The 15,800-nt window shown below is 60.5% G+C and overlaps 1 protein-coding gene across 2 annotated transcripts in view; it reads left to right on the forward strand.

The window, feature by feature from the left end:
* PLCG1 (phospholipase C gamma 1) overlaps window positions 1-15,800 on the forward strand; it is a 36,925-nt gene that overhangs the window by 17,608 nt on the left and 3,517 nt on the right. For both annotated transcript variants that reach the window (XM_082744618.1, XM_082744619.1), the window contains exons 3-28: window positions 4,099-4,251; window positions 4,366-4,459; window positions 4,661-4,708; window positions 6,901-6,985; window positions 7,077-7,160; window positions 7,394-7,428; window positions 7,652-7,724; window positions 7,816-7,917; window positions 8,157-8,275; window positions 8,367-8,452; window positions 8,526-8,646; window positions 9,024-9,192; window positions 9,320-9,442; window positions 9,523-9,624; window positions 9,704-9,891; window positions 10,137-10,337; window positions 10,419-10,538; window positions 10,627-10,807; window positions 11,728-11,805; window positions 12,587-12,690; window positions 12,858-12,954; window positions 13,187-13,256; window positions 13,760-13,917; window positions 15,063-15,159; window positions 15,304-15,528; window positions 15,609-15,757. In XM_082744618.1, the coding sequence (XP_082600744.1) occupies window positions 4,099-4,251; window positions 4,366-4,459; window positions 4,661-4,708; window positions 6,901-6,985; window positions 7,077-7,160; window positions 7,394-7,428; window positions 7,652-7,724; window positions 7,816-7,917; window positions 8,157-8,275; window positions 8,367-8,452; window positions 8,526-8,646; window positions 9,024-9,192; window positions 9,320-9,442; window positions 9,523-9,624; window positions 9,704-9,891; window positions 10,137-10,337; window positions 10,419-10,538; window positions 10,627-10,807; window positions 11,728-11,805; window positions 12,587-12,690; window positions 12,858-12,954; window positions 13,187-13,256; window positions 13,760-13,917; window positions 15,063-15,159; window positions 15,304-15,528; window positions 15,609-15,757 (3,062 nt within the window). The remainder of the gene's footprint in view (window positions 1-4,098; window positions 4,252-4,365; window positions 4,460-4,660; window positions 4,709-6,900; window positions 6,986-7,076; window positions 7,161-7,393; window positions 7,429-7,651; window positions 7,725-7,815; window positions 7,918-8,156; window positions 8,276-8,366; window positions 8,453-8,525; window positions 8,647-9,023; window positions 9,193-9,319; window positions 9,443-9,522; window positions 9,625-9,703; window positions 9,892-10,136; window positions 10,338-10,418; window positions 10,539-10,626; window positions 10,808-11,727; window positions 11,806-12,586; window positions 12,691-12,857; window positions 12,955-13,186; window positions 13,257-13,759; window positions 13,918-15,062; window positions 15,160-15,303; window positions 15,529-15,608; window positions 15,758-15,800) is intronic.

Consider the following 15,800-nt stretch of genomic DNA (forward strand, 5'->3'; position numbering starts at 1 on the left):
GTCAGGGCAGGCTTCCTGAAGGAGCAAGAGGGGGCAGGTTGCCACCAGAACCCCCAGGCTTCTGCCCAGGGCACCAGGCAGTCTAGCCATCAGAAGGTCCTCAGTTCTCAGAGCTGGCCTTTGATGCCAGTCCCTGACCCAGCATGGGTAGTCCCTCATTACCCCAGAGCCCCTTGAGGAGGACTGGTGGTTTCTGTATCTTCATGAGAGCATGTGGGTGATTAAATGCCCAGGCAGTTTATCTTGTTGCTGTCTGCTACAGCCATGTGTGGTGTGGTGGTACACATGCCATTCCTGAAGCATGTGCCTTGGGGACCTGGTCCTTGGAGGGTGAACATACCATGCTTGCTGATGGAACCCCAGGCCCTCTCAGGTTGGAGCAAGCTTGAAGATGGATCTTTGTCATTGGTGAAGGCCTGCACCCTTCTGCTACACGGGAGGCTGGCCTGGCCCCCTGGCTATGGGATCCTAGCCTTTCCCTCAGAGAGTTCCCCTGTCTCACTTGTGTGTCTCCAGCCTAGCAAGGAACTCTCAGTACCCTGGCTTTTCTTTTCCCCAGTGTTCCTTGAATGTTGTTTTCCCATGGTCTGAGTGGGGGATGAGTGCTGGGCCATGGGTCTCTGGGAACAGGGTGCTAGTCTCCTGCTCTTCTGAGCAGTTCTCCTCTCCTCCCGAAGCTCCCAGGTCCTGGGAGGGTGTCTGTCCCTGCCCTTCCTGTCCCACTGCAGTTCTGACCCAGACAGCTGGGGTGGCTCGGCCTCCCCTTGCCCCCAGCTAGGGCAGAGGCCATGCCTGTCCCAGGGCGTCTCCTCCCCTGATGGCAGTCCCTGGGGGACTGGCCCTGGCTCTCTCAGCAAAAAGGACCCTTCTGTGTTTGCCTCCCGGACAAGGAGGATGGGAAGTGGGGCTGAGAGGTGGCACAGGACATGATTTCTAAGAACGTGGTAGGGCATCGCACGCTGGCGTCCTGTCCCTTCAGCCTCCCGTTGGCGTGATGCGCTTGGAGGGCATCAGCCCCAGGCTGGCACTTCCTTATGGTGGCGTGGGGTACAAGGGACCAGGTGTGGCCAAGCCAGAGCTTGGGAAGCTTGGACGCCGGGACTGGAGCTGCTCCGTGCCTGTGTGGTTCCTGTGTTGGGCAGGAGCCCAGTCGGCCTCCAGCCTGGTCTCCGTGGGAATGTGCCCAGGAGCACAGGGCAGGCCAGAGGTTCTCCTGGGTCCTGCTGGTGGAGTGTGTGTGTGTGTGTGTGTGTGTGTGTGTCTGCGCGCGCGCACACAGGGCTACACATATCCGGCCTCAGGCTTTGAACTGACCCTCCAGCTGCCTGCCAAGCAGCGGCCACGTCATGGGCTGCTCTCACGCTGGCGGGCACTGAGCCCTGAGACCCTGGCCTGCACGCATCTGTGTCTGTGAGGCGGTGTGCCTGTGCGAGAGGTGTGGGATGACAGCAGCTCTGTGCCGGAAAAGCATACGGGCTTCTGTCTTCAAGGGCAGGCTTTGTGGTTATTCTGCAGTTTCTGATCTGGGCATTTCCCCTGCTCAGCTCCTCCTTCCATCCTTGGAAACTATCTTCTCAGGCTGGGTTTTTGTGAGTCAGTTTCCCCGACCCTCCTTGTTTCTACCCGAGTGTAACTCATTTTTTAAATGCCACTGCCATTCTGTGGCCCCTCCCCCCACCTGGGTGCCTCCTTTTCTCGTTTGCTCCTTCAGTCTTCCAGCAAGTATTGCCTGGGCTCTGCCTGGCCTGGGCGGAGATGACGCGTCTCACGTGGGGTCATGAGAAGTCAAGGGCATGATTACCGCAGGAGGCCGCTTCTGAGTTGGGTCTTTGGTGGGAGAGAATGGAGCGTGGGAGGTAGACAGTCCACCCTAGGGGCCCGGATGAAATGGGGGGGCAGGAAGCACTGACTGCTCTTGCTCTTGGTCCGGCCTATTTCTTTTAAAGGTTTTATTCATTTATTTGACAGAGATCACAACTAGGCAGAGAGGCAGGCGGGGGGGGGGGGGGGAACAGGCTCCCTGCTGAGCAAAGAGCCCGATGTGGGGCTCGATCCCAGGGCCCTGGGATCCTGACCTGAGCCGAAAGCAGAGGCTTAACCCACTGAGCCACCCAGGCACCCTCCAGCTTAGTTTAGATGGAGCAGAAAAGATGTGAGGGGAGAAGCTGGGAATAGATCACTGAGCCTCATCAGGAAGGGCCTTGAAAAGGCCACAGAAGGAACATGTTCTCCCTAGTGAGCAACCACAGGAGGAATCAGAACGGTGTTAGAAGGATTCTGAAAACTTCAGAAGAGTGGTTCCTTGGTGAGGAGGGTGGGGGCAGGGCTGCTGGCCGGGCAGGCAGGGCTTCTTCAATGAGTGGCCCAGGCCTGAGGGTTTGATGAAGGCACACGGAGCAGGGAGAACAGGGTCCAGTTAAAACCCGTAATGCTGTGGTGGAGAGCCGGGGTTGGGCCAGAAGCAGTGCCTCTGTTTTTTTTTTTTTTTTTTTTTTTTTAAGATTTTATTTATTTATTTGACAGAGAGAAATCACAAGTAGGTAGAGAGGCAGGCAGAGAGAGAGAGGAGGAAGCAGGCTCCCTGCCGAGCAGAGAGCCCGATGCGGGACTCGATCCCAGGACCCTGAGATCATGACCTGAGCCGAAGGCAGCGGCTTAACCACTGAGCCACCCAGGCGCCCAGTGCCTCTGTTTGAGGTGGGACAGATGGGGCACAGCTGTGGCTTGGAAGGGGTAGGAAGAGAGCCTAGGGATTTGGGCCCTATGGGACATTGTGGCCTGGGTGGTGCACAGTTTGGACTGGGAGGGCTCTGGGACAGACACAAGCTGGCAACTTGCTGGGGCTGCTCCTGGCTCCAGATCTTCCGGGCGAGTCTGGGTTGAGAGCACTAGAAGGGGCTCTGGTGCCAAGGTGGTGCTCAGGGAGAGTCCTCTCTGGTTACTCAGCCAGGCTTCTTCTGCTTGAACAGCTCCTCCCTAAATCTGTCTCATATCTGACTTGGAAAGTCCGTTGTCCCCCACCCCCAGCCCCCCAATCAAGGATCCCACCCAGCACGGGGGGATCGTGTGGACGTGTGGCTGGTGTAGCCCTTCCCTGTGCTGTGCACTGCTGGGGCCCTCTCCTAGCCTGGGTTAGAACCTGTGCCCCTAGCGGACTTTGGTGAGGCAGCGGAGGGAGGGAACCTGCATCGAATGAGCTCCCGTGTGCCATATATGGTGCTGGGCACTTTTGGCTTTTAGGACTTTGGATCTTCCCAGCACCCTCACCATTACTGTTACCCGCATTCACGTATGAAGGAGTGGGATCAGAGCAGTCACTGCAGAGGTCACACAGCTAACGGAAGGTAGAGCTGGGATTCTGCTTCAGGCAGTCTGGTCCCAGAGTCTACGCATGTTTTTTCTACCCTGCCTTCTAGAGAAATTCAGTCAAGCCCTCGACTTTATATTTGGTAAAAGTGAGACTAGAAGTTAAATGAGTCACTCAGTGTCATCTCCCATGTTAGTGGCCAAGGCAGGTCGTCTGCCTTGGACAGCCAGGGTGGGTAACATCCCTTTGGATAGCCGCTGCCTTGGGAGATGAGGCCTCTTGCTGAGACTTGCTTGGGGATGTCTTTGGGGTGGTGGGCCATTCAGGGATGTGTCAGTTCTCCGAGCTTGACCCCTCATTCTTCCCACGGGTCCTGAGACACACTTGGGTCTGCCTCACCCTAACCTGGGACTTTACAATTTGGTTCGTGTACTTTGTGTCAGGAAATCATCCTCACAGAAGAACCTTCAGCCCTCCCCAGTTCTCTCTCTAGACTCCAGCTTTTCTCCAGGTCAGAGTGACCTGCCTACATTCTCAGCAAGGGAAGGTACAGAGGCTGGGGCTCCCTGCTCCCCCAGACAGCTCCGCTTCTAGCAGAGGTCTGTCCTCAGACTCGGACTCCCTCTCTGGTGTCACCCAGTAGGCCTGTGAGTAGTACTCTTGGCTCTGCCCCTTGATGAGGTGTCTCTCTTTGTGGTCCCTCGCTGAGGGGGCGTGAGGAAACCAGGCTGCCTTCATTTCAGCACTGACTCAGAGACCCCAGCCTGACCTTGGTTTCTTTACCTTCCTAGTTGACATTCGGGAAATCAAGGAGATCCGCCCAGGGAAGACGTCACGGGATTTTGATCGCTACCAAGAGGACCCTGCTTTCCGACCAGACCAGTCACACTGCTTTGTCATCCTGTACGGAATGGAGTTCCGCCTGAAGACCCTGAGCCTGCAGGGTAGGCGTCACCGGGCTGGAGGGGGTCAGGGCTAGCTCCGGGAAGATAGGCACTGGCTCCAGGCTCAGCGCGGAGTGCCTGTTCCCAGCTCACCTCCCTGCCCCTTGATCACAGCTACATCTGAGGATGAAGTGAACATGTGGATCAAGGGTTTAACGTGGCTGATGGAGGACACCCTGCAGGCGGCCACGCCTCTGCAGATCGAGAGGTGAGGGCCCTGCACCCCCACCCCCAGCATAGCTCCCCATGAACTAGCCAGGGGAAGGAGCAGCCTGTGACGTAAGAGAAAAGGTTCTAGGGAGCAGCAGCAAGGACACAGGCCTTTGTGTGCACAGACACCACCTGCTGACCTCCCTGGACCTAGTCTGGCTGGAGAAGTGCCTCTCACTTTAGGCTCCTCTCCCTCCAGGTGGCTGCGGAAGCAGTTCTACTCCGTGGATCGGAACCGTGAGGATCGGTAGGTACCGGGGTGTGGCTCTAGCTCTGCCTGTGGGTTGTGGCAGCCAGAACAGTAGCCAAGCCCTGATCAGCTCTCCGGAGAACCAGAGGACTCAGGGGGCCTATGTCTAGAAGGGCTGAGGGGCAGGCAAGCATTCTGGCACAGGTAACATTTTGCAGAAAGTCCTCTGAGGGCCTTGGTGCAGACCGGTGCTGGGTGTCCTGCGGAGCAGGCGGTGGTGGCCTTAGTGCGTGAGGGAGTGCCTTGAAGCTCACAGCTTTGAGGCCACTGTATGACAGCCAGGGGGGCCCGGGAGAGATGGGGGACAAAGATCAGTTCATGGTGAGGGTTTCTGACTGTTGCTGTGATAGAGCTAGAAAACCACGGAGGGTTTTGAAAGGAAGCATCCTGTGACCTGACTTCGGTTGCACCAGACTGCCGGCTGCGGCTGGAGAGCCCAGGACGGGGCAGAGCTGGCCAGCTTGGGCAGGGAGCTGCTTCAGCGTTCTGGATGCGAGATGAGAGGTCGTGGCTCGGGGTGGGGGGCGGTAGCACATGGTCGGATTTGGACTCTACTGTGTTTTGAAGGTAAGAGTCCAGTAAAACTTCCGAACATTGATTTTAGTGTGCAAGAGGAAGAGAGGAGTCCGAGGTAACAGTTAAGCTTTGTGGCTGGAGAACCTGGAAAGGTGGCGTTGCCATTGACTAAGATGGGGAAGGCCATGGGAAAAGCAAATTTGGGGGAGCTTAGGGATGCATTTGGGCCATATTCAGTTTTATGATACCCTTAGACGTCCAGGTAGAGATGTTGCATTGGCAGGTGGGTAGAATGAGTTTAAGGGAGAAGTTGGGGCGGGAGATGTTGCCGCGGGAGCATAGAGATGTTCTTCCCTAGGCCATGAGGCTGGAGATCACCTGATAGACGTAGCAAGAGCAGGGAAGAGGGCCGTGACCCCAGGCCACTCGGTCACTGGGGATCAGGGAGGCGAGGAGGAGATGGCCAGGGGAAGGAGCGGCTTGTGAGGGAAGAGAAAAACTTGGGAGGGTGGGGTTTTGGAAGCCTGGGGAGGAGGGGGTGGTGAGCTGTGCCAGGCCTCGCCAGGTATGGACTTGACAGCACAGAGGGTGTTGGTGACCTTGAGGAGCAGAGAGCGGTGTTCAGGGAAGGAAAGGGAGCACGGATGGTTCCCTCAGGTGCAGCTGTGCAGGAGAGCGGAGAAGGGCGCGGCGGCGGAGAGGGCAGCAGGGTCGAGACCTGTGTTTTGGCGGAACGGATAATAGCAGAGAGTTGAGAGAGAGTTCGGTGATGCAGAGTTTCCTAACCTGCAGAGCAAGGACCCTGAGTGCCTTGCTTCTGGGCACCTGGGGGTCAGATGAGCTGGCACGGGCAGAAGCAGCACGAAGCATACTTGCCAGTAACGGCCAGGGCCATGTGGTACAAGACTGAATTCTGGAAGGGAGTGTTGGTGATGTCTGCCAGGCTCTCGGGCAGGAGGAAGAGGGATGCCAGCCCTCGCCTCCCTGACACCAGCCTCCAGGAGCGAAGGCTTCCCTGTCCCCCATCTTTTCCAGCCTTTCGCCAGGCAGGGTCCCCTAGTCCCACATCCTGGGCAGACTTCCCTGTCAGACGCCGGGGGAGTGCCCAGTCGCCAGCAGTGGTATTTTGTCAAGCAGGATCCCCTCTGGCTACCAGCCCCCTCAGCCCCCCACCCCATGCTGGATGCTGAGACACACACTCCCAGCATTCTGGGGTAGCGGGTCAGGACTCCCTGTGGAGTCGCCCCCAGCGAGTATGTGAGTGAGCTGTGCGGGGCCTGGAGGCTCACAGGGCAAGGCTGCCTCCTGTGTCCGGGTGAGCCAACAGCCCCTAGGATTGTCGGGGGGCCAGAGGTACAGGCTTGACCACTGAGACCTAAAGACTGGCTCTCCTCCCCCATGCCTGACCCACTTCACTGAGCCTGTTCACTCCTTTCTTGGCAGAATCATGGCCTTTTTTCTTTGCCCACATGAGGAAACTGAGCCCTAGAGAAAGGAGGGGACTTCCTTTGGTCACCCCAAGTGTTCTGATTTAGCCCCCTCAGGATTCCAGGTGCCAGGAGTAGTGCTTATCTGTCCAGCCCAGAGGGACTGAGTCCCAGATGGACTCAGCCGACAAGTCAGAGGTCATGAGAGGTTGGGTGAGGCCCCTGGGAATGTCCCTGTTTCCTCAGTATATCAGCCAAGGACCTGAAGAACATGCTGTCCCAGGTCAACTACCGGGTCCCCAACATGCGCTTCCTCCGAGAGCGTCTGACGGTAAGCACATCCTGGGCCACCCGCTGGCAGTGAGGGAGCCTGGGAGCCCCTGGCCGTAGGCCTGACCGGAGTCCTGCCCTGTGCCACATAGGACCTGGAGCAGCGCAGCAGTGACATCACCTACGGGCAGTTTGCTCAGCTGTACCGCAGCCTCATGTACAGCGCCCAGAAGACGGTGCATGAGCCACCTGTCCTCCCGTGGCCCCTGCCCCTGCTCTCCCGCCCCAGCCCCAGCCCTGCTTGCCTCAGCCCTGCCGCCCTGCTGGAGGGCTTTCCGGTGCCATTTCTCCAGCTCTTCTCTTGAGGCCCGCCCACCCCTGTCTGTTGCCCCAGCCTTTCTTCCTGAAAGCCCTTTTCCCATGTGGCCTCCCAGGGGCTCTCGCTCTGACCAGCTTCTGTCTCCTGCAGATGGACCTCCCCTTCTTGGAAGCCAGTGCCCTGAGGTTTGGTTTGAAGTGGGGCGGTGGGGTTCTCCCCGGGGCCTCCTTCCTCTCTCCCCTGGCGACTCCTGGTATAGGTGGGAGGCAGTGGGAAGGGGTAAGCCATGCTGGACCCTCTTGGTCATCTGTGCTGGCTGGGAGCTGGGCTCTGCCTTCCGGGGGGCCCTCGTTGTCTGGGGGCTGCACCAGCCACCGGGCTGCCAGGTGCTTCCCTTCTCTCCCACAGGGCGGGGGAGCGGCCGGAGCTCTGTCGAGTATCCCTTCCCGAGTTCCAGCAGTTCCTCCTCGAGTACCAGGGGGTACGGCTGGGTGGGGCTGCGCCAGGGTTCCTGGCTGCGGGGGGCTGGGCTCGTCGCTGGTAGCCTCTCATGCGCCCCCCTCCCCCACCAGGAGCTGTGGGCTGTTGACCGGCTTCAGGTGCAGGAGTTCATGCTCAGCTTCCTTCGAGACCCCTTGCGGGAAATCGAAGAGCCATACTTCTTCCTGGACGAGGTGAGCCCGGACTCTCACACCCCATACATCAGAATGGGGGGCACTGACCGGAACCCCACCTGGGTCCCAGGAGCCAGATTCTCCTTAGGGCTGCCACCTTGTTCCTCCCCGCCGTCCACCTTGTCCACCACCTTGTCCACCTCAGTGACAGACACTGAGCGTCCTCTCCTTCCCACCACAGCCAAGCCAGTGGTCTGGGGTAGTGGCTCACTCTGGTCTTTCCTTCCTGTTCCGGACAGTTTGTCACCTTCCTGTTCTCCAAAGAGAACAGTGTGTGGAACTCGCAGCTGGATGCCGTGTGCCCGGACACCATGAACAACCCTCTCTCCCACTACTGGATCTCCTCCTCCCACAACACGTGAGTGGCTCCGTTGGCACCCCCGCCCCCCTGGCCCGGGCTTCGGAGGGAGGCACTCACCCACCACCCCTGCCTTTCCTTCCCTGTGCAGGTACCTGACCGGGGACCAGTTCTCCAGCGAGTCCTCCCTAGAAGCCTACGCCCGCTGCCTGCGAATGGGCTGTCGCTGCATTGAGTGTGCGTGGGGGCCGGGGTGGGGGAGTAGGTTGGGGGGACCTGCCCTCTTGACCGTGGTCATGTTCCTGCGCAGTGGACTGCTGGGATGGCCCAGACGGGATGCCGGTCATTTACCACGGACACACCCTTACCACCAAGATTAAGTTCTCAGATGTTCTGCACACCATCAAGGAGCACGCCTTCGTGGCCTCAGAGTGAGTGGGGGTGGGGTCAGCTGGGCTACGGCTCCCTCCTATGACAGAGGGTCCCCTCCAGTGCTGTCCCCACTCCCTGTTTTTTCTCTTTGTCCTTCTTGGCCTCCCCTCCTGCCGCTTGCTTGAGCCGTCCTTCCGCAGCCCTCCTGCTTCCGGCCTCCTCGGCGCCCCTTTCATGGAACAAACTAAAGCTCTACCCGTACGCCCCACGTGCTTCCTTCCAGGGGCTGGGGAGGAACGAAGTTCTTCTCTGGCTAGCTGCCCTCTAGACACGGACCCTTGCTTCCTAACACCTTTTCTGAGCAGCTGTTTGGACTGGGTGTTGACCCCTCAGAACTGTAAGGTCTCCGTCACTGCACTGGTCCCCTACCCTGCAGGTACCCGGTCATCCTGTCCATCGAGGACCACTGCAGCATTGCCCAGCAGAGAAACATGGCACAGTACTTCAAGAAGGTGCTTGGGGACACCCTCCTTACCAAGCCCGTGGACATCGCTGCAGACGGGCTCCCCTCACCCAACCAGCTCAAGAGGAAGATCCTCATCAAGGTAGCGCTGGGCGCGCCCCACCCTTCCGCACGCCTCTCCCAGGCCGTGGCTCAGCCGGCGGCCTCAGCCTGGGTGAGAGGCGGGGGCTCGGACTGGGCTGGCGCTGCATGTCCCGCTGCTCCCACAGCACAAGAAGCTGGCAGAGGGCAGCGCTTATGAAGAGGTGCCCACGTCGGTGATGTACTCCGAGAACGACATCAGCAACTCCATCAAGAACGGCATCCTCTACCTGGAGGACCCCGTGAACCATGTGAGTGCCAGGCCGGGCTGAGCGTGGGGGCCTGGTGGGAGGAGGCCTCCGTTCATGGGCCCCGCTCTGCTCTCTCCCAGGAGTGGTACCCGCACTACTTCGTTCTGACCAGCAGCAAGATCTACTACTCCGAGGAGACCAGCAGTGACCAGGGCAATGAGGATGAGGAGGAGCCCAAGGAGGTGAGGGGCCAGCCCAGGGCTGGGGGCCGGGCTGGGGTCAGAGTCACTGAGTGTCTTTGCTGTCGCCCTCCCCCCGCAGGCCAGTGGCAGCACGGAGCTGCACTCCAGTGAGAAGTGGTTCCATGGGAAGCTTGGCGCGGGTCGGGACGGACGGCACATCGCCGAGCGCCTGCTCACCGAGTACTGCATCGAGACCGGGGCCCCTGACGGCTCCTTCCTTGTGCGGGAGAGCGAGACCTTCGTGGGCGACTACACCCTCTCCTTCTGGTAACCCAGTCCCAGCGCGTGTGCTGCACTCTGTTGTGCCCCCCTGCCGAGACCACCGCTGTCTGGTGTTGGTCTCTGTTACAGGCTCTCACATGGAGCGTGATCTCCTCACACACATACTTTTCTGGGTGCTTTGAAGCCCCTCTGCGGGTCTGCCCAGCCGCTGAGTACCTCGGGCGCCTCACTTGGGCTGGAGCATGGCTTCTGGGCCACACCTGCTTCACCGCCTCCATGTCTTCCCGCAGGAGGAACGGGAAAGTCCAGCACTGCCGGATCCACTCCCGCCAGGACGCTGGGGCCCCCAAGTTCTTCTTGACAGACAACTTGGTCTTTGACTCACTCTATGACCTCATCACGCACTACCAGCAGGTGCCCCTGCGCTGCAATGAATTTGAGATGCGCCTCTCAGAGCCTGTCCCGCAGACCAATGCCCACGAGAGCAAAGAGTGAGGGAGGGCCTGGTGGCTGAGGGCGGGTGGGGGGACCGAAGTCGGGGAGGCCAGGGATTGACTCGGGCCTGTCCTCAGGTGGTACCACGCCAGCCTGACCAGAGCTCAGGCCGAGCACATGCTGATGCGTGTCCCCCGGGACGGGGCCTTCCTGGTGAGAAAACGGAACGAACCCAACTCCTACGCCATCTCCTTCCGGTGAGGGGCGTGGCCTGGGGTGCTCTAGGTGGTGTGGGGCCATGCCTGGATCTGGGCTTCCCTGACCCCACGTGACCGTTCTGTTCAGGGCCGAGGGCAAGATCAAGCATTGCCGTGTCCAGCAGGAGGGTCAGACGGTGATGCTGGGCAACTCGGAGTTTGACAGCCTTGTGGACCTGATCAGCTACTACGAGAAGCACCCACTGTACCGCAAAATGAAGCTGCGCTACCCCATCAACGAGGAGGCGCTGGAGAAGATCGGCACTGCTGTGAGGGCCTGGGGCTGGGGGCATCGTGGCAGGCAGGGACCCTGGGCTAGCTGCTGGGTGCTCATGGGACAGTCTGGCTGTGCGAGCTCCTGGACAGGTCACTCTGCCCAGCTGGGGGCCATGGCATAGGTGCCAGGACAGTGTCCTGGGAGATGTGTCCTCTGCGCGGGTGTGGCTGCCAGGAAGGGCACGCGTTAGGGGAAGAGGTGAGGGGCTGCGAGCTGAGTTCTGGGGTGAGGAGGTCCTGGAACTCACACAGGGAGCAGTAGGCCCAAGGCCTGAGGCTTCGCCGGCTGGGCTTGGACTAGACTGTCGCGGGGGCAGAGGGGAGAGTAGGCTACAGAAGGGCGGCTATGGAGGGAAGAGACACCAGGGTAAGACGAGTGAGGCAGAAGGCTGCACAGATGGCCTAGGGGCCAGGAAGGGCTTAGTACTGGGACCATGGCATTGGACAGAAGGAAGGCATCTAGGACGGGAGGTCCCCTTGAGACTTGTCATCAGTGGGCACAGGTGTCCAGGGAAGGGTCTGCACCCACCGGGGCCTGGGGCTGGACTGGTGGATTGGCGGGACTGGGGCGGGGACACCCGGAGGGAGGGAGGGAGCCCCTGGGCTACATAGTTGAGGGCAGGGCACCTGCGGGAGCCTGCTGCAAACAGCTCCGCAGCAGTTTGGGCCTTCAGGAACAGAGAGGTTTCAGAATCGTGGGGAGGGTTTCAAGGGTAAGAAAGTGGAGAGTAGGGAGGGCCAGGCCACACCCATTGAGGTCTGAGATGCTGGTGGACCCGACGCCAGGGAAGGGGCAGACTTGGCCTTGTGCAGCAGGCCCACGTGTCCTGCTGCACCGATCGAGGGGTCTGGGGCAGCCGGTAACCACTGTTCTCTCTGGGTGTTAACCTATCCCATTTGGTCCCGTTTGCAGGAGCCTGACTATGGAGCCCTGTATGAGGGACGCAACCCTGGCTTCTACGTGGAGGCGAATCCTATGCCAACTTTCAAGGTACAGCATCAGGCCTCTGGTACAGGAAGTGCGGAGGCGGGGGGTCCCCAGTGGCTGAGGGCTTGCATTTCTGTGCTCAGGGGCCCATCTGTGGTCGTTGTGGAGAAGTGGTGCTTGTGGTTTTCCGAGGCCTGAGGGGTTGTAAGATGTGTGGTTTGTGTATGACCACAGCTCTCCCTGGGCTGACCCCCTCCCAGACCTTGTCCCTGGGGGTCCGCACTGACCCTTCCAGATTGTTCCCCAGGGTAACTCCCGTTTCCTCCTGGGTGGCAGCAGGGCAGGGGCAGGCCACACTGGCCAGAAAACTTTTTTCTTTGCTCCTCACCTCATGAAGATCTGTCAGAGAGCATCTTCCTCTTTCTGCTCTTTTCTCTAAGGGGTAAAGGAGTTGTGCCCTATTTCTCAGCCCCTTCCCTCAGCAGCCAGGGAGCCTGGGAAGGAGGTTCTTTTCTTCTGTTTTCCAGATGAGGACTGATGGGGTCCCAGCCATGCCCGTAGGCTTTCAGGTCCCAGGGGAGGCACCCACACACACTTTCCGCCTAGCCTGCCAGCCCTGATTCCTGGGGACAGATGGAAGGTTCTCCCTGGGGTCCAGCTTGTGGGGCTTGCAGGAGTCTACCTGGACTTCAGGAGTCTCCGTGGTAGAGGCCCTGGGACTGTCCTCCGTCACATCTGTCCTGGAGTCTCCTGTAGGTCCAGTGGTGAGGACTGGAGCTGGGCAGGTGGCTCCAGGTCAGGAGGCGGGTGAGGACAGCTTGCTCTCACTGCTGCCCCCCTGCAGTGCGCCGTCAAGGCCCTCTTTGACTACAAGGCCCAGAGGGAGGACGAGCTGACGTTCACGAAGAATGCCATCATCCAGAACGTGGAGAAGCAGGACGGCGGCTGGTGAGCCTGGTGCCTGGAGCCACAGCCGTGGATCCGGGGGTGGGGTGGTGGGGCGGACACGCCCGTGGGCTGGCTGTCACTGGCTCCCGTGGGGGGCCTTGGCAAGGACTCCCCTCCTGGGGAAGTCAGGGGTGGTTGCTGAGGTCCGTGCCATGTTGCTCCCACAGGTGGCGGGGAGACTACGGGGGGAAGAAGCAGCTGTGGTTCCCGTCAAACTATGTGGAGGAGATGGTCAGCCCCGCAGCCCTGGAGCCTGAGAGGGAGGTGAGTGCAGAGCCATGCGGGGGGGACATGTCAGTCACACACAGTGACACAGCCACTGTCACTTGCAGTCCACTCGCAGCCCTGAGGGGCCACAGTTTCCAGGACACATTTGCTGTTTGTGTTGTCATGTGTGTGCTTGTGGGGTGTGCTTGTTGCGTGCACACGGGACCCCCCCATCCATGCATGTGTACAGCGGACATGCTGACGCACCTGTGGGCTTTGCTCTCCACAGCACTTGGACGAGAACAGCCCCCTGGGGGACTTGCTCCGGGGGGTCTTGGATGTGCCGGCTTGTCAGATTGGTGAGCCCCTAACCCGCTTTCCAGCCCACCGTTCCTTAGGGTCAGGCTCTCCTTTGTGGCTGTGGGCACATGCCGAGGGAAGAGGCCAGAGGCTGCGTTCCCTCAGAGCTCTCCCTGCGCTTGGAGTCTCCCTTGGTGCCCCGGGCTCCTGTCTTCATCTCCAGCTTTGAGCCCCGCGTGCTCACCGGAGCCAGGCACTATGGGAGACGCAGACGGCTCGTGGACCTCCACTGTCCTCCCAGGCAGGGTCCCGGGGTGGGACAGGGGACCCAGGGGGAACAGACGGGGGTTTGAGCCCCAGCCCGCCTCTACCAGCAGGGACTTTGCTCGGAGCCCTGTGGTCCTCTGCTGTCACATGGGCCTGGCCCAGCAGCCTTGTCCGCCTCATGGTGTGTGGGGAGGAGGACAGGTGGTGAGGGGACTCGGAGCCTAGGGAGCCCCGTGCCTGGGCTGTGGTGCGGGGACGCAGAAGCATCTCGCCAGCTCTGTTCTCGCTCCCCCAGCCATCCGTCCTGAAGGCAAGAACAACCGGCTCTTCGTCTTCTCCATCAGCATGGCTTCGGTGGCGCACTGGTCCTTGGATGTCGCTGCCGACTCGCAGGAGGAGCTGCAGGACTGGGTGAAGAAGATCCGAGAAGTGGCCCAGACGGCAGATGCCAGGGTGAGGCACCTCTGGGGGGATGCTGGGGGTGCGTTGGCAGCCTGTGAGCCTCTTGGGGGGTGAGGCCTGCGGCATCGGGCCCCGCTCTAGGCGGGGGCCGTGGGAGACACACGGAGCCAGCCCTGTGGCTGTCGGAGCTGGACATGGCCATAGGACACCCCTTGGCTCTGCCTGGTGGGCACTTGCACAAGGTAGCGTGGAGGCCAGAGAAATCCTGGGCTGGAGGCAGGAAGAATGGGCGGTGGGGTATGGGAAAAGGGCTTCGCTGGCAGGGGGAGCAGCTAGATGCGGCCGGCCGGGGTGGGTGGAGTCCGATGTCTTGGGGGCTGTGGAGGTACCAACAGGCATGATAAGAACCTGAGAGTGCCCCTTGGTTTTGGCAGCAGCAGATGGCCCTAGTGCCACAACAAGGAACCATGGCAGTGTGGTGGCCAGGGTTGGGGGGCCGTGGGCAGTGGGGTGTGGCAAAGGGAGTGCGTCTCCACAGGCCAGAGCCAGGGCAGGCTCGCATGCCGACTGCTGGAGGAACCAGCGGGGAGGAGGTGGCCTCTTCTGAGACTGGGGCGACGGAGAGGAAAGTGCTGGTCAGGGTTAAGGGGATGGCCGTTTCCCCAGTGGTCGGTGTGGGAGAGAAGGCTAGAAGGCCACAGGTCTGTGGCTGCTTTGGAGAACGGGGACCTTTGAGTCCCACAGTGAATGGAAGGTGCTGAGATTTTACTGGCAGACATGCTGGTTAGGGGGATGGATTCTGGGGTCTGGGCCGAAAGAGGGAATTAAGACTATGAATGTAGGAGCCCCAGATCGAAGAAAGTGGGCCTCTGGTGGGGGGGCGGTGAGGACAGGAGTACCCAGGCAGCATTGCTGGAGAGCGCAGCCTGCCCCAGACCCTGAGCGGTCCCAGAGGGGTCCCAGAGGCATGGGTGGTGGTGAGGATCCCACCCTCTGAGAGTGGTGGAGGGCACGTGTGCCCTTTAAGGCAGGGAAGAGGAAGGATGGTTCTGAGGTGGGGCATGAGGACAGAGGTCTCTTGGTTACCATCCAGTGGGGTCTGGAAGAGGCAGGGAACAGGGAAGGGCTTGGGGAACATCTGTGCTGTGGGGGCACCCTTCTGCCGGCCGGGGGCTACAGGCTGCGTGTGTCACCAGCTCACAGAGGGGAAGATGATGGAGCGCAGGAAGAAGATCGCCCTGGAGCTCTCCGAGCTGGTTGTCTACTGTCGGCCTGTTCCCTTCGATGAAGAGAGTAAGGGCCGCGGCCCCAGCGGGGTGGGTTTGGGTGCCCTCGCTGGCAGGAGGAAGAGGGAGGAGCACTCCGTCCCTTTATATGGGGGTCGGGGGAGCTGCCTGGGGGGGTGGGCTCTGTCAGCATTCTCCCTGTTTGGCCCAGAGATTGGCACAGAACGTGCCTGCTACCGGGACATGTCGTCCTTTCCGGAAACCAAGGCTGAGAAATACGTGAACAAGGCCAAAGGCAAGAAATTCCTCCAGTACAACCGGCTGCAGCTCTCCCGCATCTACCCCAAGGGCCAGCGGCTGGACTCGTCCAATTACGACCCCTTGCCCATGTGGATCTGCGGCAGTCAGCTCGTGGCCCTCAACTTCCAGACCCCAGGTGAGGCGCTGCTCTGTGGGGCGGGGGGGGGGGGGCTGTGGGGTGTTGGGCGGGAGTCCGCTGTAACCCGGCTCTTCCAGACAAGCCGATGCAGATGAACCAGGCCCTGTTCATGGCGGGTGGCCGCTGCGGCTACGTACTGCAGCCGAGTGCCATGCGGGATGAGGCCTTCGATCCCTTCGACAAGAGCAGCCTCCGGGGCCTGGAGCCGTATGCCGTCTGCATTGAGGTGCGTGCTGCTCGCCTAGGGGCTTCAGGGTGGCGGGGGTCGC

This window comes from Mustela nivalis, assembly GCF_964662115.1.
Source record: "Mustela nivalis genome assembly, chromosome: 8".
NCBI lineage: Eukaryota > Metazoa > Chordata > Mammalia > Carnivora > Mustelidae > Mustela > Mustela nivalis.